Below are 21471 nucleotides of genomic sequence, written 5' to 3'. Positions count from 1 at the left end.
CAAAAGCTGTTGGATATGGAGGAGGAAACAGATCAAAAAGTAGCCTTTCTAAATTCATCAGGATAAAAATGAATGTAGGATTCCTCAAATGTCAAAGATGGAAAGGAAAAGTGGTGAGAATCAATGAAACAACATTTTCCTGAAGACAAGGATAATCCTATAACCTGACCCTGCAACAATACAAAGAAGACAATGGAAAGTACAGAACAGTCAAGCAACAATAATTTTGCCACAGCAAATATACAAAATGTCATAAAATCTAAAGCAAAGTCTCTCAACTTTGGCAATCTTCTCAACCGTGACATTTTTGGCTGAGTAATTTCTGGGGTCATCATCCCATGAGCTGTAGGCAGTCAACCAGCATCCCTGGTCTCTACTCACTAGATGCTAGTGGCACTCTCCCCCAGCAATTAAAACCAATAAAGATCCAGAAATTACCAAATGTTCCTTGAAAAGTAAAACTGTTCCCCAACTGAGAAGCACTGATCTAGAAAAAAAGAAAAACCTATACAGACAAATGCTATAGACTTCCTCCTGTATCTATCCTTGTCACAAAGTTCTTTGTGTTAGATGAAATAAAAAATAGGATATTAACAACTAGGAACATCTTTGGAGGAAGTATGAATCTGTAAGGACAGAAAAGAGGGATATTTGAAAAATAGAAATCTTCTTAATCTGCTTAATTACATTTTTGCTGTCATGACTGTTTCATTATGAAAGCTTAAAATATCCTTCACCTTCTAGTTTCTTGCTACATTGTATGAATAGAACACAGAAATTTTAACTTATTATGATTAGTAATCATGTATCACATTATCATAATGTATATAATAAAGATGTACAAATATTATAACCATTAAAAATTTTTAAAAGATTAGTGATAAATATTGAACACTCTGATTTCAGACTCCAGGCACATACTAGTGTATTCATGATCTATTTTTTTACCCATCAGATTTTTCAAAAATCAATGTCTCTCTTTTTGTTTTGGGATGGATGATGGTAAAAGCCAAAGGAAACAGAACTCAAACTATATTATGCACTTTATATTACTTAGCACTAAGTCCACAGGGTAGGGATCTATTCCTTGTCACATGTCAATGCTAACATAGTTTGCCACAACACTTTCTACAGTCTAATAAAAAAGAAAAGACAGCACTTGGCTGACTTTGCCACACTTTTATAGCAGCCAATCTTTAGGCAAAGCAGACCGAGGAAGCAGCAGCAGAAGGTAGGTGGTTCTTGGCACTCTGTTAAACAAGAAACAATGCATGTCATGTACTTGTGCAACAGGAGATAGCAACAGTTTTTCCAAGGCAGTTTTACTTCACTTTAAAGTTCACAGATAAATAAAAGGGAAATCAGGAAGAGAGGAGAGAAAGCAACTAGAGAAACAGGCCTTAGGACTCATGTAACCTGTTCAGAAGCTAATCTCTGGAAGACTAACTCAAAGGACAAAAGAAAAGAGAGAGAGAGAGAAAGAGAAAATCGGCAACAGTAGTAGGGTATAGCAGGCTTCATCATGACCACAAACTGATTTAGTAAATAGGCCAGCATGGCATTTTTTAAAGAATTGTATTCATGCATCACTAAAATCCAGTCATATCACTTTCATGCTCATGGCTCTTTTCTAGCAAGTGGTCACATATCTACTCCACTCTTTAATGGCAACAATTCAAAGAATTTTAACTTTTTTGATTATCAGTATCACTAAAACAAGGGCCCCTGAACTCTTCTAAATTATACATAAGCAGAGTACAAATGTAGGCCAGGTCCAACCATCAGCAGACTATAGGTCTTTAGGTTAATTTAGAGTTCCCTGAGGGCTTTTAGATAGTAAAGAAAAATATGCTTGAACACATAGATTTTATAGCCACATTAACCTTTAATTCCAAATTTGTCACTGCATATTTTCAAACAAGCTATTTATTTACTCTGAGCCTTTTCTGTCATCTTCAAACTTATTTCAGTGAGGATAACATTAAGTTAAGATGAGTTGACATTGAGGGGGAGGAAATCTACCATCAATTTCTGAGCATGCCTGCACATTCTTGCTGAGTATCACAAGACTCAAGGTACTGACAGCATTTTAAGCCATTTGTAACAAGTGATCTTGAAAATGAGGTAATATCTCCCCACCCCAAAAAGAGCAGGTTGTTTTCTTTTCACTAAAGCTGCAAAAACCCAAATCTCAGTGTTTCTTGTGACACAACTGCCTGCCTGCATAGGCATTATCGTGGTCCATTCCATGGCCCTTAAGATCATAGTGAACCAGCATAACATGCTGTCACCTTGGCTGCTGTTTTTGCAATGAATAAATTTTTTTTTTCTCTCTGACCCAGAAGTCTTGGGTCTTTTGCAATAATCCATGAAATACAAACAAATGGGTAAATAAGGTAAAATCCCAGACTTAACACAATTCTTTACAAATACATTCAGAGGACTTTGAACAGCAACTGCCTTTATGGTATTCCGTATGATTTAGTCAACAAACCAATCCTGCCATTCCAGGATTAGAATGACCTAGAATGACATTATGACTCAAGGCCCTACAAAGAATGCATGGTTAAAACAATGTTAATGTGCCCTTCACTGGACTAGCTTAACTAAGATTCTAGAAAAAAGACCTCAAAATTAGCTGGGATATTCACTCTTTAGCATCCTTCCTTAAGCAATCATCTTTAATAATTCCAACTTTTCATCTAACTGAAATGCAGGTGCTACATTTTATGTTAGAGCAGATTTATTACAGCTCTCAACCACCTTTGACTCTCATTATGTCAGAGCTAAATGGAACCTTGCAGATAATATATTTCAACTCCCTAAATTTATGGAATTGACAGTCAGAGAAGATAAATGACTTTCGCAGAGTTATGTTTTTTAAAAAGTAGCCAGTTCATTTCTGTGTAATCTTTTTTAATAGCTAGAAACAAACTCTTTTATAACCTTAACAGGATGAGGTAGATGTTTTATTCAGCTTATTTCAACCATATGTAGCATACAAAATACTCCTAGACTCCATAAAATAAAACATGAGGCCTTGAAAACATGAACTGGAGGAGCTAAAAGCAAAATGCAATTACAGTATTACTAGTTTATGGCAACATGGTTGGTGATAAGAAGTTGAATGGGAAATGCTTTTAAGTAAATCTGTCACATACAGTAACTGATTTAACACTACTCTGCATGGAATTTTTGTGGTCAGACAATAGGATATGCTATTGATAAGATTCATGTAAACCAGTCAAAATGACAAGGAATAAAATGGCATTTGGAATTAAAAACATTCAAGTCATAATATTTAAAGTAGAGGAAGGAGGTTGAAAGCAGAAATTTGTAACATAAAATAATAACATGTCTTGATCTACAGTTAGCTACAATGGAACTGGCAGAAATGGGGGGAATTGAGCCCACAGCTGTGTACAATTCATACTTAAAAGTGTAACTAATACCTTAATTGTACGTCATACAGAGCTATTACCACTTAAAATTTGGCATTTGGTCTCAAGCCAACTCAACTTGCATGAAAATGAAGTATTCACATCTCACAGAAGTCCACACAACCATCTAAAAATGGATTGATGAAGCAAGTATAGGCTATGCTCAAGAAGTCAAACAACTAGCAAGACAAATATATGAAAATCTAATCTACCCAACATGGATAAAATCCAGGACATTTGTGTTATTTTGCATCATAAATGTATTCTTCCCTTTAGCAGTTTGTTTAAAAACCATTAGCTACGCAACCAAAGGAAGAGAAGCTAATGTAATGCCAATGAAAAAAAGCTGTGAGGAAAGCCTTTTTTTTTTTTTTTTTTTTTTTTTTTTTTTTTTGTCTTTTTCGTTTTTATCGGTACCAGGGATTGAACCCAGGACTGCCTGCTTCCAAGGCAGGCGCTTATGCCACTGAGCTAAATCCCCAGCCCCAAGGAAAGCCTTTAAAAAAGGTTATTTGGGGATTGGGGGTATAAGCTCAGCAGCACAAGCACCTGCCTGACAAGCGTGAGGTTGTGAGTTTGATCCCCAGCACCAAAAAAAAAAAGATTATTTGGGGCTGGGGATTAACTTAAGTGCAGGGCCTGCCTGGCAAGTGTGAGGTCTTCAGTTTGATTTCCAGTACCCCTCCCTCAAATAACGTTATTTTCACTCACAAATATATTATGTACTCACTGATTCTTTTGGAAAATACTGATTTTGTAACATGAGGTGCCAGACTACAGAGTATATTACTAAAGGAATTATCTCTACCAATTTATTTTAAGCCATCTTAACTTTCTACATGTTCTTACTTTGCATCATGGGCAATGTGACAATCACGTAAAGTTAGGACACAAACTTTAAAAAAATTTGTAATCTTATCCAAATTATCATGTGAAGCTTTCCAATATAATGTCAAGAAAATTCCCGGGAAAAGTACAGAAAAAGGGGAGCCTAAATTAGGAAAAAAAAAAAAAATCAACATTTTAAACCTCTAGTCTAGCTTCAAGGATACTGTCATCTACATCTGAGGATTTCAGCAACTCAATAAATGTAATCAAGTATAGGACAATATATTATGCAGATATACACCATATGTTCATTTTCAGAATCAATGAGCAATAAAACATTCCTATTCTAAGTAAGATTCTATGCTTGATTAATTTCCTATCCAGTGTGAGGACAAAATCCATGTGGCTTTAAAATCAGTAACTAACCTTTCTCAACAGCTCCAGCCAGCATAATATGCTTTTAACATTTAAGATTTTACCAGTGATTGATATCAAAACATGTAAAGCAACACCTCCAAAGCTTTCTCTCCCCAAGCCAAAAAAAACAAAAGTAGAAAAATTATCACTCATACACCTGTTTTGAGAAAAATTACCCAACTGATTGAGTCAGTAAATTCAAGAAATTGTAAAGATAGATTGCTAGTCTAAATTTACTTTAGCCCACACAAAGGTAAAGAAATTATAAATTTACTGCCTTCCAGCACAATACAATCACTAAATTACTGTCTGGAAAACAAAGGTTACGGGCTGGGGATTTAGCTCAGCGGCATAAGCGCCTGCCTTGCAAGCAGGCAGTCGTGAGTTCAATTCCCGGTACGGATAAAAAGGAAAAAGACAAAAAAAAAAAAAAAAAAAAAAAAAAACAAAGGTTACACAATATCTTCAGCAAATCTGTGTGGAGTCTAGACTATTTGACCAAGTCAAATTGTCATACTCAGCCACTCCACCCATTCCTAGCTCCATCACCTCATTAGGTACCCTGGTTTTCAACTGTAGCCTCCAATATCTATAAATAAGGAGACAATATAGTCCATAGTTCTTTGCAGCGGTTTGCTCACCCAGTCATTCAAATTCAGTAACCTAGTATATCAAAGTGAGAGAGGGAAGAAATATACCGCAAGTACCAAGTTGCATTTATTTTGAAGTAAAACGAGTTAATAACATAAACTTATAGTTGTTGTTGTGGACATGAATTGAAGAGTTATCACATGAATCCTTTATCTAGAGAACAAAATATTTTCCTTTTGCTTAACTATATAGAGCATTTCCCAATGCGGAAAATTCTTACATATAAAAGCCACCCAACTTCACAAAACTGCAAAATGAAGAATATGTGACAAACGAACCACTGAATTAAGCCAAGTCTTAATTTGGCTGATTTCCTATGGTACATGTAGTCTATCAACATGAACATACAGTAAGTCCCCAGTTTGGGAACATTTAAATTGCAAACTTTCATAGATATAAACAGACCCTGCAACCCAAACATTCCGAGATGCAAATAAATCACAGAAGTAGCTCACATGTCTGCTGGACATTGTCACAATTGTGCTGCAGTGTGCTTACTGTATAGTGTAATAGTGTATAGTACTGAAGTGCTCAATCAGAGCCCAAGATGTCTGGAAGCAAGTGGAAAATAGTGGTGATGTGGAAGGGACTGCTAGGAAATGCAAAGCAATAACCATGGAAACAAAAGTGAAAATACAATATAAAACTCACTTTGTTGGACATAAAAACAAATCCACCTTTTGAACATTGTCCCAGATCAGAACTCATTCTGAAGTCAAAGATTTACTGTAGTGAAGTTCTGTAAATACTTCTGAAGAATTAAAGACTGAAGTGAGCTTAAATTGAGTTGACAGTTCATGAAGTACTTTCTGTGAAGTAATTTTAAATATGATTTTACCACTAATTTAAAACTCTTATTTGTTTAAGGAGTTCAGTGGCATGTACATTAACTAGGCACATATTAGATTAAAAATCTATTTTTGATGCAATAAGGGTTATTTGATTATGGATTGAGCATTAACAGTTGGCATAACAATTATTTTTGTTGTTGTTGTTTTGATTTGGGTTTTTTGGTTTTTTTGGTTTTTTTGTTTTTTTTTTTTTTTTGGTATCAGGGATTGAACTCACGAGCGTGTGCTTGCCAGGCAGGCACTTATGGCACTGAGCTAAATCCCTGGCCCTATCAATTATGTGTTTTAAAAGTCAATTAACTGTTAGAGATGTATATTGAAGGACGTAGGAGTAAAAGGACAATGATATGTAGGATCTGCACTTTAGCAAGGAACAAAAAGGATGGATGAAGCACATTTGCAAAATCTAGACCAGTATTCTATCTGGATAAAGGATAGTTGGTGGCTCACTGTACCATTATCATCTTTAAATCTTTTTAATTTTCATAAATTTTATAAGATCTTACTAATTAGCCCCTATTCTATACCTTAAAGTTAAAATTTAATTTTCTTTCTTTTAGTTTGTTTGGTTTTTTACGAACAGGATTTTACCATTCAATTCAGGCTGGCCTTAAACTCATGGTGATTCTCCTGCCTCAGGCTCCTAAACCCTGGGATTACAGGTATGCATCATGCATGGCAAATCTTTAATTTTAGTTTGATAGAAGACCAACAAATTAGGGTAAAAAAAATTACCTTGTAATTCTGAGCCAATCTTTATCTATCACAGAACAAGAAGTGACCTAAAAAAAACAAAAAACCGGATTGCACTGAGTACTGAGTCTCCTCCCTCAGGCGAACATCAGAATTGCTAGGTTACAATGGTTGACACATTATGTCAACTTGAGAAGTTTAAAAGTTTAATGGAGAGACTCTTCAGGAAGCCAGGATTTTTATTTTATAGATAACCTTATCTTGTGCAAGAGGAAGGCACAGAGATTTTTTGAGTGCTACACCTGCCTGGAGGGTGGAGGTGGCCTGTGCAGAATATAAGGGAAGAAAAGAGGCTCGCTCTTACCCCTTTTGCTCTGCAGCCTTGAAATGTTGCCCCAGTGCCTCACCACTTTGGCTTGCAGCCAGTTGATTATGGATTGAAACCTCCAAAACTGTAAGCTAAATAAACATTTCCTTCCTTCATTTTTGGTGTAAGGTATTTTGTCCCAGCAATTAGAGAAAAACCTGAGACACCAGGGATTCAGTCAATGGGCATGTGGGGAATAATTTCTACCTAATGAAGTTTTATACTTCTATTCAGGCCCTCCTGAATATTCGCCTAGAAGCTTCTCACTTGTAATAGGCACCACTTTATAAGCCTGAACAGAAGTCTGGTAGGCAATTTGCTGTTCAATATTTGGTTGCAATGTAGCTTGGTCTTCCTAAAGCAATACAGTAAAGCCTTCATAAAACCAAAGCTTTGGCCAGGCGTAGTGGTACATGCCTGTAATACTAGCACTCTGGAGGCTGAGACAGAAAGATTGCTGTGAGTTTGAGGCCAGCCTGGGCTACAAAGTGAGTTCAAGTCCAGCCTGAACTGCATAGTAAAATTGTATCTCAAAACAAAGTTTGTATAAATGGTGATTAGTTGAAGTTTCCGTTTTCTACATTCTTTCACCAGTGTCATTCCTGTCAGCTACCTCACACTAAGCAAGCAAGTAGCAGGACTAAGTTGAGTTTCTATTTAAAGCTACAGCCAGAGTATGTCATGTATGGTAAAACAAATTCAGCCTGATCAGGTAAATACAGCCTTAAATTAGTATGAGTTAATTTCTTTCTATTGCTGACATTCAAAATAAATGGCTATGTGAAAATACATCTCAATCTTCCTTTGCATATATCAATTTTAACTATCTTGCACAATAGATGTCTTCCACATAATGTATACTTAGATATCAAGCTTACAACTATTTTAAAGTCACCTAACCATCTTCATAGTTTCTTTAGATTCCAAGAAAAAAAATACCAAACATCTCAAATCTGGCAAAAAGAACTAGTCTCTCCTACATGGCAGACTGAATACAGGAATACAGAGAAATTGGGTCTTCAATAATCATCCTTGTAATGTGATTCCCAGCAATAGTTAATCAAATATGCTGGCTCATCTAAAATTAGCATAGATTATGTATATACTGTTTTCAGAGCCTCCTGTTATTTACAGTGTTCTTTGAGACCAGCTTGGAAAAGAATATGATTTCACTTCCATGACATATTGCAGCTGCAAGAGCAATTAGTACTTGGAATGAAATCTAGGTAGATTAAATTTATAAATTGTTCAAAATGAAACAAAAGGAGACTAACTTTTTTTCTTTTTACTTTCAGAGTCCTGAAGTATGACTCAGTGCTATAGATAATACCTACAATTGAGGTGATAGCTTTTAAACTTATTTCTAGGTCAATCCCCTTAATGTTTCATTGACTCAGTTTCCCTTATTTGTACATCAGTAAGGTCCCTAAAAAGGAAGAAATGCCATAGTTATCCATCAAGTTTTAACAAAAATTTCAAGTGCCTCAAAATTGAGAAACAAAAAAAAAGTCTGGTTATTATAAAAATACCACTGAAAAGAGTTAAGCTTGCATCTTATACTCATTCAACAGAATTATTGCTAAAAAGTCAGAATTATAATCCTAAACGTGGGCAAACAGAATTGGATTGATAACAACCAATCTATCCTATACAGTACAACATTATAGTACTTTGTACAATAATAATTATAGCTATAAAATTGCAAGAAAGTCTCTAAACCATGCAACCATGATTATTCTTTCCATTTTGTTGCTGTTGTTCTTTCTGTGTGAGTGTGTGTGTGTGTGTGTGCACGCGCGCGCGTGCGCGCGCATGCGCTACTGGGAATAGAGCTCAAGGCCTCATGAAGAGCAAGCACTCTACCACTGCACAAAGCCCTCAGTCCCAAAAACATACTAAATTCAAGTAATATAAATGGTTAAGTATAATGTCCTATGTTCTATATTTGTATAACAATAGGGAATTTCCTCATTGTGTTTTCATGTCTTGCTGTTTTCATCTAAACCACCATGTCAAGCAAATCAGGCAGACAAGGCATGCCACAGCAATGTGTGCTTGTAGTAGCAGTTGCAGTACTTGAAAAGCTGAGATATGAGGATCACTTGAGCTCCAACCAACTTGGCAACACAGCAAGATGTCAGACTAAAAGGACAAGCAAACAAGCCAATCAGACCTACAACACTATCTCCTTCAATTGGAAGATCTCAATCAGAAAGTTACAACAGAGGTCACAAGCAAATGGAAAACAGAAGACACACTGAAGCCCAGGTCATTTGGCTCTCCATTACATATTTTTTTGCCAACTGTTTTAAGTCATTTTCTTTTCTTTTCCCTGAGATATAATACCTAAAATCCACAACTTAAAGGAGGAAAAGTTTATTTTGGCTCATGTTTCAGTTGTAGTCAGCTGGGTGCAAAGCAGGGCAGCATGGCAATGGAATATAGTGGCCAGGAGGCAGACAGAATGAAAAAAGGAGTCAGGGAGGTGATAAACCCTCCAAGGCCATGCCCCTAGTGATCCTCCTCTTCTGACCAGAACCTACCTCCTAACAGCAAGCAGCAAGTCAGCTATAAACCCCATAATCCAATCACTTTATAACCTACCCACTGTGATCACCGGAGGTTTTAGGGGTATGTCTAGATATAAACTGTTATGGCTTATATCTAGATGTCCCCTTAAAGCCTCATGTGGTCATGGGTGGGGCTTTACAGAGATGGCTGGATCAAGAATGTGTGACCCTGGGATTAAGAGTGTAGCATTACTAAACTAGTCCATTAATTGGTTTGGCATTGTTCTGGATGTGGATAATGGGAAGGTCCACCCTGAGTATGAGTTACTCACCCTAAGACTGTATAGCCTGGACAGAATATAAGCAACAGAGAAGACTCCTGTAGTTGCTTGCTGCTTTTGCTGCGTTCTGCCCATCATGAACTGTTTCTCCTCTGTGATATCCCTCTGCCATGCCATCCTGGCACCAACTACAGAAACTTCTGCAATTGTGAGTCAAATAAATCTTTCCTCCTTTAACTTTGAGTGCTTCGTATTTTGTCTCAATAACAAGAAAAAGTAACTAAGACATAAACAATAACACCAACAATCTGAAGTCACCTACTAGTAACAACAAAATGCTACCTGGTTCATCAGTTTGGGTACTACTTCTTTACATAGAATTTCAGCCTCTGACATTTTAAGAATTTAAACAAAGGGCTGGAGATTTAGCTCGGCGGCATAAGCGCCTGTCTTGCAAGCAGGCAGTCATGAGTTCGATCCCTGGTACCGATAAAAACGAAAAAGACAAAAAAGGGAATTTAAACAAATGAAGAGGATGCGAAGTGCTGGCATTGCTGAGAAATTTTTCTGAATTTCAAAGTTAGAGAAGACATAAAGGAATGTACAAATAAATTCATTTGATGAAGTCTATGTACCAAGAAAAAATACAACATTTTAAAGCCTCTTTTCAATAATTTATATTCTCAAAATGTCTGGCTTGTAGGGGGAAAAACTAGCTAATCATCATTTACCAAGCTGTTTCAAACCTAAGCATTAAACGGCCCATTTTCAAGAAAAAAAGTAAAACAGCACCCTAAAGCAGATGCACTTTAAGATTCTTGTAGTGGTATGTTCAGCATATAACATTTAAACTCAATATAGCTACAAATTCAGAAGGAAGAGCCCTCATCAAGCTGATGTAATCAGCAAAGGTTTAACACATTCATGATGGGGCAGAAATTCCTATGTCTCACTGCTGGTTGGCTCTAAACACTGGGGTACATGTTTAACGGTCTCACTAGAAAGCATGGGACAGTCACACATGTACCATCAGTATTTCAAGCTGGCGGGAATATGTTTATGCAAGAATAAAATCTGGGCTGTGAACAGACCTGAGATTTATTAAACAGAAAAATAGTAGACATTTCAGATTTGATCAGAATGGGTGACAAGAAGAGGCAATGAAGATGTGGAGGAAACTGAGGTACAGAGAAATATGGCTAAGAAATAGATGAGCAGGAAAACAGATTAGTAGATGAGCTGCAATTAAAATGTAGGTGTCTAAACATCAAACTCTTATTATGGCACTCTGTTCCTTCTAGCTAATCTTCCTGCCTCCATTTGACACCTCTCCAAGAAATTCTCCACAGTTCTAAGTTTTTTTCTGAATAATAATTAACCTCTTCAATGACTTACTCTGACTTTCAGAAAAAAGATGAAAATCTCACACAATACACAAAGATCTATTGTGATTTGGACCCTGTAACTTTTCTGGCAGATCCACTATCATATATACTTTTTGTTTCAGCCATTCATATCCACTGGAGCTTTCCTTATTGTCAAACTCCTGTATCTAACTACCTTTGTATATGTTGTTTTTTTCAATATAGAATGCTTTTACCTCCACAATTCTTCAAGCCTGGTTAAAATTTCACTTCTATAAATCTTTCCTTATCTCACTCAAGCACACAATTTGACTAAGGTGCCTATCTATGGTGTTTTCAGTGTTCTTCTACCATCAAACTTATCAAACTGCTCTTTCATCATTAATTCACCTCCCTGCTGTTTTCACTAGACTATGAGCATCTTTATATCACCAATCCTTTGAAGAGCATCTAGCACATAGGAAGTACTCAGTAAATATACTACACAAATGAAAAGCACTGTGCTTAGAACTTATTTAAAAGAAACACATGATTTACCTCACCGTAAACAACCAAATACTCAGGAAGCTATATGATAACCGGAAAATTAACTTGTATTATTTAAAGCTACAAATCTGACTTTACTGTCTAAAGGAACAAAGGCTTCAAGAAATTACATATAAACACACAGTTAAAGTGGAAAAACATTAGCATGCAGGCCTATAATCCCAGGATCCTGGGATGCTGAAACAGGAGGCCTGAAAGTTTGAATGAGTCTGAAGTAACTCAGTGAATTGACAAGAACTTGTCTCACAATAAAGAAAAACAAAAAAGGTCTGGGGATATAGCTCAGTGTGAGACGTCCTGATCTCAATCCCTAGCACTGAAAAAAACAAAAATTCAAATGTGGTCAAGCCAAAATATATGAATCATTGTGAGTGTGGTATTTGTCCTACCTTAACAGTGGCCTCTCTTAGCTATTGAATCATTTTAAATATATGAGAATCAAGATGTATTTCCTTCCTAACACTTCTAGAGCCCTCTCTTACTCTATTTAACAAGATATATGGTTGACATCAAATTAGTAATTAATCTAAGATTCATGCTGTCTGAAGGCCTAACCAGATAGTTTCCTAAGATCCAAAACTCTACTATTAATGCATTATTCAAAATATGATTAGTCCAAGACAAAATTTCCTTTCTTGAAAATAATCAAAATAAAAGGGTCATTATGGAAAGGCATATATGAAAGAAACTGGAATAACTTGTTCAATTTTTATTTAATTAACCTTAAGCAGAAGTCATTAGAGACCTGAAATGCCACTGTGAAAAAAATTCTTAGTAGCTATCAAAACACCAAAGATAAACCAGGTGTGGTGATACATTCCCGAAATTCCAGCACTCTTTAAGGCTAAGGCAAGAAGGTGGAAAGTTTGAGTCCAGCCTGAGCAACTTTAATAAGACCTTATTTTACAATTTAAAAGGTACGAATGTGGAGATGTAGCTGGGTACAAAGGCTCTGGGTTCAATACCTAGTATAAAAGAAAAAGCTGAGAGAATATAAATGACAGTGGTTCTTGTCTACAGAAAATATGTTTTCCATCCCCAGCTTTCAGAACAATGACAAACTAAGTGAAAGCAACTGAATCACAAGCCTTATACTTATGAATCCATTCTTCTAGAGTGACTGAATTTTCTATGCAGCAGAAATTGCTCCTAGCCAATAGTATGTAGATAGTGTACAGTTTAATTTTAATTATCTCTAAAATTTTCTTCAATATCAACCAACCTTGTGGTCTGTACTATTTCCCTTTTCCCTTCACCACTGACCTCGTCCCCTCCCCAATTTAGGGTGGAATTAACTGTCATTTCCTTTATTATCTTTCTACGGTATTGCAATAGATCTTATTCTTCCTGTAGATGAGTATCTTTACAAAACTAATGAACTTTATGGAGCCCAGAAAAACGAACATATATTCATTTTTGAAAATTTTAAGAACTCCTATCTACCACAATCACCCACACAAAAAAATTTCTTATCACAGGGTCTCATTTATAACTCCTTTACAGACACACAATTGAAGACTATTATAGTGATTAATAGTCAAAATAGTAAATGTAGTCTACAGTTTTACCATACTAGGAAACTTTTAAGTTAAGAATCAAGATTCCATCTTACTCCAGAAAGAATAGCTATCATCACGAAATCAAATAATAATAAATGTTGGCAAGGGTACGCAAGAGCCTTTCTACATTGTTGGTGGGAATGTAAACTAGTAAAACCACTGTAGCAATCAGTATGGAGATTCCTCAAAAAACTAACACTAGAAATTCCATTCAACCTAGCTATTCCCCTTCTATCTTTCTGAAAGAATTAAAGACTTATTACAGTGACACATGCATATCCATGTTTGTAGCAGAACAGTTCATAATGGTTAAATCTTGTAAGCAGCCTATATGCCCATCAGCAAATGAATAAAGAAAATGTGGCATTTATACACAGTGGATTACTACTCAGCCAAAAGAATGATAAACTTGTACAATTATAAACTTTGTATAAAAATAGATGTACCATAAAACCATAATGTTAAGTAAAATAAATCAGACACAAAGCTTAAATATTGCAATGAACAACATAACTAAAGAGCAAACTAAAAGGTAATGGGGAAATAGAACACTCTTTTGTAAAAGGGAATGGGATCAAGAGATGCAGAGTAGGGGAAGGGAAGGGGTGAAAAAATAATTAAGATGCATTATGTACATGTACCAACTCCACACAAGGAATGTTATCATTATGCACTACAAACATGAACTAATAAAAAATAAAAAGAATCCCAGACAAAGTCTTTCCTAAAGTTTACCAAGTCTTATTTGATGAACTTGTTTGCTCCAAATGTTCTGTAACAATTCCTAAATTTGTTTTTATTAACTCTGACACACCTGCTTATAAAAGCATGTAAGGCTCCAAAGCTATGTTTGCGCAAAAAACAAAAATCATATTGCTACTCCTCTTGGCTTCAAATTCTTGTTCTACTATATTAAGCTATGTTCAACATGAAACAGAGAAGTTAGCAAGAAGCTGAAAGTGATACTATCTCATAACTATCTAGTTACCTTGTCAAAGCAAGTAAATCATAAAAGATAGAACATGACAAATGGCCAAAGAAAAGGGAATAATACAATCAAGGTGTTAATAATAGTGACAAAAGCTTTTTTCTTGGGAGTACCCCTAGCGTGGAAAGTTCCTGCTAAGCACACCAACTATCTATAGAAACTGTCAGTTAACTTTTGTTTTTACTTAAACTTCTGATTATTGATTGAATTAGTTTTGTATGGGGGCCGACATGGGGGGGAGGAGGAGGGGGAGGAGGAGGAGGAGGAGGGGGAGGAGGAGGAGGAGGAGGAAAGGAAATGGGACCATCACTCTATTACCACAAACTGATAAATTTCAAAATCACAACAGAAGTTTAAACACCTTAAACTCAATGATAGCCTCACCAAAAACGTCGAAGTTTCACAAAAGTTCAAGTACCCAGTAAACCTATCAACCTTCTGCTACCAAGATAAGTCAAAAGAGCCCGTGGCTCAGTTTCATTTGTAAATCCTTAGATAACAGGACACATCAAGTAAACAATTTCTCAATTTGCCTCAAATTACAGTTTAACTAATGAGACTATAAATTTGTCATCTTAATTTACCCATCAAGTCCCTATCCAAACAATGGAAGGCTGCAACATTTCCTAAAACAATAAAGCTTTGATCACTGTTTTCAAATATGAACAACCCATAATTGAAAATAGGACCCAACAGAAAAAAAAGTGGGTTCATAACTAAATGGCCAGAAGTCATAGGAAATGGCTTTAGTTATTAATATGTCACCATTTCACCCTGTCTTATCTATTACAATCAAGTTGCTGCTTAAAACTCAAATTTATACATGCAACACGTGGCTTGTGTTTCAGATCTGGACCAAGAATCATCTTCAGCTATAAAGAATACTGTATTTGCTGTATTTGTGCAGGATCCTTTCCCCTCATGCCACCCAAATTAGAAAGTTCACAGAAAGAGGAACCCTTCTTACTAATGTGATGAGGAAACGCCAGTATTTCTTAATGTAATACTAGGCCCCACGTACAGTATTTCATTCCTCTGTGTATTCAATGGCAGGAAATGGACTGCTACCATTGGTTCACTCTCAGGACTACAAAACTTGCAGTCTGCCTACTGCTTTTGAGCGTTCTTAATCAACTGAGTGGAAATATTGTGTGATTATGCCTATTACACACACAGGACACTTGGCGGTACCTCTCCCAGCCTCCAACTAACTCCCACGCTACCCCCACTTTTCCAAAGAAATGTTTCTGGGCAAAGCGCGTGGAGAGCGAGGCAAGGGAGAAAAAAACGCATGTAGGCGCCTCTAGGATTTCTGCTGAAGTAAAAGGACAAGCGTGAGGGTGGAGGGCGCCTACACTGTGATTTTCTTGATTTGCTTGGCTGTGTGTGGGTTCCCAAGTATAGGGACTGAAAAAGAGGTGGGTTCCCTGCCCGGGTCCAAAGTATTAAGAAGCATAACAGCCGCTGACAAAAGGTGGGTGGGAAATGGAATCACGCAAAGAAGGTTCCTGACCACAAGTTAGACAAACAACCCTAATCCAGTACAGTAGGATTTAAGGTCTCCCCAAATTGGGGTGGGGACTTTCTCCTTCTCGCACTGCCTCCTAGGCTGACCAGTGAGAAAGAGCTAAGTGGAGAAGGGGTGCTCTTCCGCCCCCACGCCGTCTCGCGCCTTGGCGTGGCCGCTCATTTAAGCGGCTCCTAGAATGGCACCGAGGTCGCGGTCACCCTTGGAGGGGGCCCCGGGTTCCCCTGTGTTCAACGGCAAGGGGGCTCCCGGGACGCCTCCTCGTTCTCAAGGCCGGCGGGGGCTGCGGGAGCACTCACCAATTTGGGCTTGTTTTTCGTTTCCTCTTCGTTGGAGGCCCGGTTTCCCGTGCTTCGCTTGTTGCTCCGGCCCCCACCGGGCTCCTCGCCGCCGCCTCCCGCTCCCACTGCCGCCGCCGCCGCCCCGGGCTGCTCCATCTTTCTCTGGGCCCCGTCACCTGTGCCCTGTAACCCCACCTCTCCTCCACTGGAGAAGCCCCGTGGGTGCTCACGCTGCCCGCGCTGATTCGGCAGCGCGTCTTCCTTAGGGAGAGAGTCTGCCAGGAAGCGGCCGATTTAGGGCCCCCGGGCTCCCAGCTCCCCCACACACCCCCAACGCAACCACCGGTGCTGCCACTGCTAGGCGCTGGGGCAAGCCTGCCCCTAACCAGCTGGGATTACCACGGTCGCCGCCGCCCTAGGGGCGGTGTTTAAAGTGGAGGGAAAGTAGGTAACTATCTCTTTAAGAGGGCCTCAACGCACGTGATTCATCAAAGTGCCTAGTCTACGGCCCCAGCGCGGAAAGCCGCTTCCTACTTAGTGCAGCGCCAGCCCAGCTACTGAGCATGCCCGGCGCAGCGACCGGAGCCTAACAGATGACTTGCAGCTGTGGTTAAGCACTGATTTTTTTTTTTTTTAAACTTTCTACTGGCTTACTATGAAATGGAAGGGAGCTTGTCAGGAGCGAAGTGGGGTAGCCCATTTTAGAGATGGGGAAACTGAGGACCAGAAAGATTCGCTCGTTTTATTGGCTGTGCGACCTGAGTGTCAGTTTCCACCCACTAAGACGAGGCTCTCCGGGGAGTGTGGTCTGGCCACTCTGGGAAGGTTTAATTAGCTACTAGCCATGGGGAGCGCTGATTAATTGGGGGCCCTAGACAGATTAGGTCAAAGTGGCAGTGAGTACTTTTGTTGCCATGATTGCATGGTGACCTAAGAAACACAGTCCTTCCTTTATAATCCCAGGCTGCCTTTTGCCTATTGCCAGTAGTTAAAACAGCAGGCACCCAGCCTTAATCCCAGGGCTTGTTTAAACTCTAACCAAAGCTTGCATATAAAGTTTAAGAGTGAACTGAGTATTACTTGCAGTCTCTTGAAGTAGTTTAGGGTTAGGATTGTTGTAGGGAGTAAAATTATGTGTGCGAAAGTTTTGTTTGACATGTAAATCCTTAGAAAAATATTGTGGTAGGTGTTTTTGTGCTCCAGCAGCAAGGTCCTTGAGTTGTCCCTAGGATTTCATCCTCAGGAAGAGAATCGTGCTGTATTTTTCCATCCTACTTAAAAAGTGCCCTCAGAAATCAAAGTACACTTGGAGAATATGAGAGGATCAGGGCAGGATTTGAGTGAAGCGCCATTACAGAATAAGAGCCCATATGCTAGCAAAGCTGCTATAATGCAAATTTAGACTCAAAGTCCATAAACATGTTTATGTGACTGTTACTGAAGATACCATCAAGCTAGGCCTCCTTTTGCCCTTGGCCTCTGCAATTTGAAGTCATTCATGTTGAATTAAATTTGTATCTGAACATATTTATTCAGAGTGAGTTAGGATGAATGATGCAGAGCTCAAGTTTGAACCCTACAATGAAAGAACCTTAGAAAAAAAACAGTTTTAATCTCAGCTTTGTTTTTGTCATTAAATCTTTTATTCACCATTCAGGCATGACTCCTCCTTAAGTGGTAAAATGCCCAAGAACAACAAGGAAAAAGAAATAAATGCTTCCAGATAGGGTGGACAAGGAGCCTGAACAATGAAATTGCTTTGTAAATTCCTGTTTGACTTAAAAGTTTATGTATATTTTGAATTTGACTCACTACTCTCACAATTTATTCTATCTAGATGTCACCCCTTCTGAAATATTGAATAAATAACCTGTTTGTCTGATGCTTTCATGTAATTCCTGTATGAGAGATATGGGCATGAGTGTAGTTGAGGACCTTCCAAGTTCAACCATTGCTCAATAATCTGATCAATAGACATTTTTTGAGCTTCTTAGAATACACCAGATGATCGAAGTATTGTGGGTTAGAAGGCTGAAGATGACAGGTTTCCTGTCTTTCAGAATCTCAGGTTACTGGGAGAGACAACCCTCGAAACACATGAGAGAGGTAACTAACCAAGTGTCACAGGCTCAGAGACTCCTTCCCAAAGAAGATGATATTTAAGCTAAACTGCTGTTTATTTATTTACTTATGCATTTGTTTGTCTCACTGTGTAATTTAGGCTGGTTTTGAATCCAATATGTAGCCCAAGATGGCCTCAAAATTGCGGTGATTCTCCTCCCTGGTTTCTTGAGTGCTGAGATTACAGGTATACATCACCACACCCAGTTTAAATTTCTGTTTAAAGTCTCTAAGTATTTTTTGGCTGCCTACTAGCACTAGTTATTGTGGGTACAATAAGTAGTTTCCTTTCATGGAGTTTTCAGGATACTGGGGAATGTATAAAACAGAAATGTATTGAGTAATTATAATATAGATAAATGAAGAGCATTCTAGACAAAGGAAATGATAGCATATGGAAAGACACTACAGTTAACAAATTGAGGTGTGGAGAAGTTGTTGGCAAGAAGCAGAACAGATAAGAAGGTTCCAGATCTTAAAGGCCCCTACCTGTATGTTTCATTATTATTGTTTAAAACCTAGATAGTGGAGTTATGGAGGGTAGTCTATTATGAATGAATAATTTTTATTTGGAATATGTAAGCAGAAAAGTATCTAAATAAGTATATAAATTAATTAAATATTAATGGAATATATAAGTGTAAAAATAGATGGTTGTTACTTTGAATGTAATGTTGGGTTTCACCATCCTAAGGCTAGACTAAGCTATATTTGATATTTGATTAGTGATAACCTGTAAGAAGATCTGTAATATCTTCTGCAACAAAAAGGGAAAAAAGTCTGTCCCTGATATGGTTTACATTTGACTTTCTTATGGTTATCTTTGCATCTGTCTTAATTCTTTTTTTTTTTTTTTTGTCTTTTTCCTTTTTATCGGTATCGGGGATTGAACTCATGACTGCCTGCTTGCAAGGCAGGCGCTTATGCCGATGAGCTAAATCCCCAGCCCCATCTGTCTTAATTCTTAATGTTTGATTTTCAGTATTTTGTTCCAGTTAACATAGTATATAAAAAAAAAACAAATTTTAAAAGATTTGAAGCCCTTTCTTCAGGCATCAGCAATTTCAAGAAGGGAGCCACTGCTGTCAGGAAAGAACACTTTGTCCACAGATCATGAAAGAAACACCTCACACCTCACCAATTGCCATCTTAGGGCTGATCTCATTTCACCTTGCTCTTTGATTTTTGCCTTCCTACAATATATGCATAGGCTGGTAGATGCAAAAACATCCTTTCTCTGAATGTAAAGAATACAAATATAGAGTCTCTGCTATCAATAAGCCTATGTGAGACAGGAGTACAAGCCTGTAATCCCAGCATTTGGGAGGCTGAGGGAGAAGGACTGCTCTGAGTTGAAGGCCAGCCTGGGCTACATGGCAAGAACCTGTCTCAAAAAAAAAAGAAAAGAAAAAAAAAATCAATTTGAGAAAACATACAAAAACAAAGATGTGAAACAAAAAAATAAATTATCCTCACAACTCAAAGATACTGTCTCTGATTTCTTCAGATGGTTAAGAGGTAAGGTCAACTGTACCTAGAATAGATGAAGAAGTTTTCAAGGGAGTATGCTTGAACTAATGAACTAAGAAGTAGAAGTCAGCCTTGAGTAGGCAAAGAAAAGAAAGGAAATAATGAAAAGACACCATGTGGAAAGACCTGGAAACAATATTAATCAGTAAGGCTGAGGGGCCTGTGGAACTTGATTTGAATGACAACAACATGAAAGTTAAATAATAATAGAAAGGGTGCTTATCCCATAGCTTTTACCAGTATGTAAATTTGAATGTAAGACTTAGTAACTGATATGGATCTTTGGCAGGAAAGTTACAGAACAAAGTGCTCAAGCCCAGCTGAATGGCACTCAGTTACAATCCCAGCCATCTGGAAGGCTGAGGCGGGAGGATGACAAATCCAAACCCAGCCCAAGCTACTTAAAAAGATCCTATCTCGAAACTTTAAAATGCAGAAACGAAAAAGACCAAAAAAAAAAAAAAAAAAAAAAAAAGAGAGAGAGAGAGTGTAGCTCAGTGCAAAGGCCTTGGATTCAATCCCTACTACCAAAAGAAGGGAAAAAAACCCTTTTTTTTTTAAGTGTTCAAAGTTGGTTTGGCAGTGGTTTGCAAAGTAACTGTGAATGCAGATCTTTAAACTTATGTTTCTTTTAGTACAGGAATTGTTTATAAATAAAATATTTCACATTACTACAGTATATACAATAGATACAAATCTAGCAAACTTCTTTGAAGTTAGTGTGGGAGAGGAGACCTGTTGATGTATCCTTGGCTTCCTTCTCATCCTCTGAGACAACCCTTTGACATACTACTGCTGAACTCTAGCTAAGCTAGATAAAGTCCTAAGGGCGTCTTTCACTGTGAATATTGTTTTTAGGGTTTATCCAGGGCTGGGGATTTAGCTCAGTGACATAAATGCCTGCCTTGCAAGTGTGAAGTCGTGAGTGAGTTCCGGTACCAAAAAAAAAAAGAAAAAAGAAAAAAGGAAAAAAAAGAAAATTAGGGTTTATCCATCCTACACCAGTTTTTGTTGTTCATTATCACCTATCTGTTTATTAGATACAGATACACATCAGTCATTTAAGCCACCTTCCCTGCTGTGCACACAGTAGTAAACATATATCTACTTATTCCAAAGGGTTGACCTTTTAACATGAATACTAATCTTGCCCGTACTTCACATGGCAAAAGCAGGAGATTTTGGATTTGTTTTTCCTATATAATTATGCAATAGAAGAATTCTGACCCAGGACCTAGTATCTGACATTTTATAGAAATGACCACAAATTGGGCTGGGGATTTAGCTCAGCGGCATAAGCGCTTGCCTTGCAAGCAGGCAGTCGTGAGTTCGATCCCTGGTACCGATAAAAACAAAAAAGGCAAAAAAAGACAAAAAAAAAAAAAATGACCACAAACACCATATGTAATCAAGTATATAAACAGCTCTTGAGTTTATATAAATTGACTAAACAGAGAAACCTGGAAACCTATGGCGTAAATTGTATATTACCAAGTATGACAGTAAATATAGATAT

At 37.7% G+C, this 21471-nt stretch overlaps 1 protein-coding gene across 7 annotated transcripts in view; it reads right to left on the bottom strand.

The window, feature by feature from the left end:
- The window catches only part of Diaph2 (diaphanous related formin 2), an 875814-nt gene extending 858982 nt beyond the window's left edge, over window positions 1-16832 (bottom strand). For 2 of the 7 annotated variants that reach the window (XM_063245551.1, XM_063245550.1), the window contains exon 1: window positions 16323-16832. In XM_063245551.1, coding sequence (XP_063101621.1) covers window positions 16323-16460 — 138 coding nt within the window. In that variant the 5' untranslated portion in view covers window positions 16461-16832. The remainder of the gene's footprint in view (window positions 1-16322) is intronic. The other 5 variants (XM_063245547.1, XM_063245549.1, XM_063245545.1 and 2 more) reach the window with 3 other exon arrangements.
- Window positions 16833-21471: the final 4639 nt, after the last annotated feature.

Source organism: Cavia porcellus, unplaced genomic scaffold (genome assembly GCF_034190915.1).
Source record: "Cavia porcellus strain 051 isolate PalLab524CR breed Dunkin Hartley unplaced genomic scaffold, mCavPor4.1 scaffold_3, whole genome shotgun sequence".
NCBI lineage: Eukaryota > Metazoa > Chordata > Mammalia > Rodentia > Caviidae > Cavia > Cavia porcellus.
The sequence above is the reverse complement of the archived record's forward strand: the minus strand, read 5'-3'. Positions and strand labels throughout refer to the sequence as shown.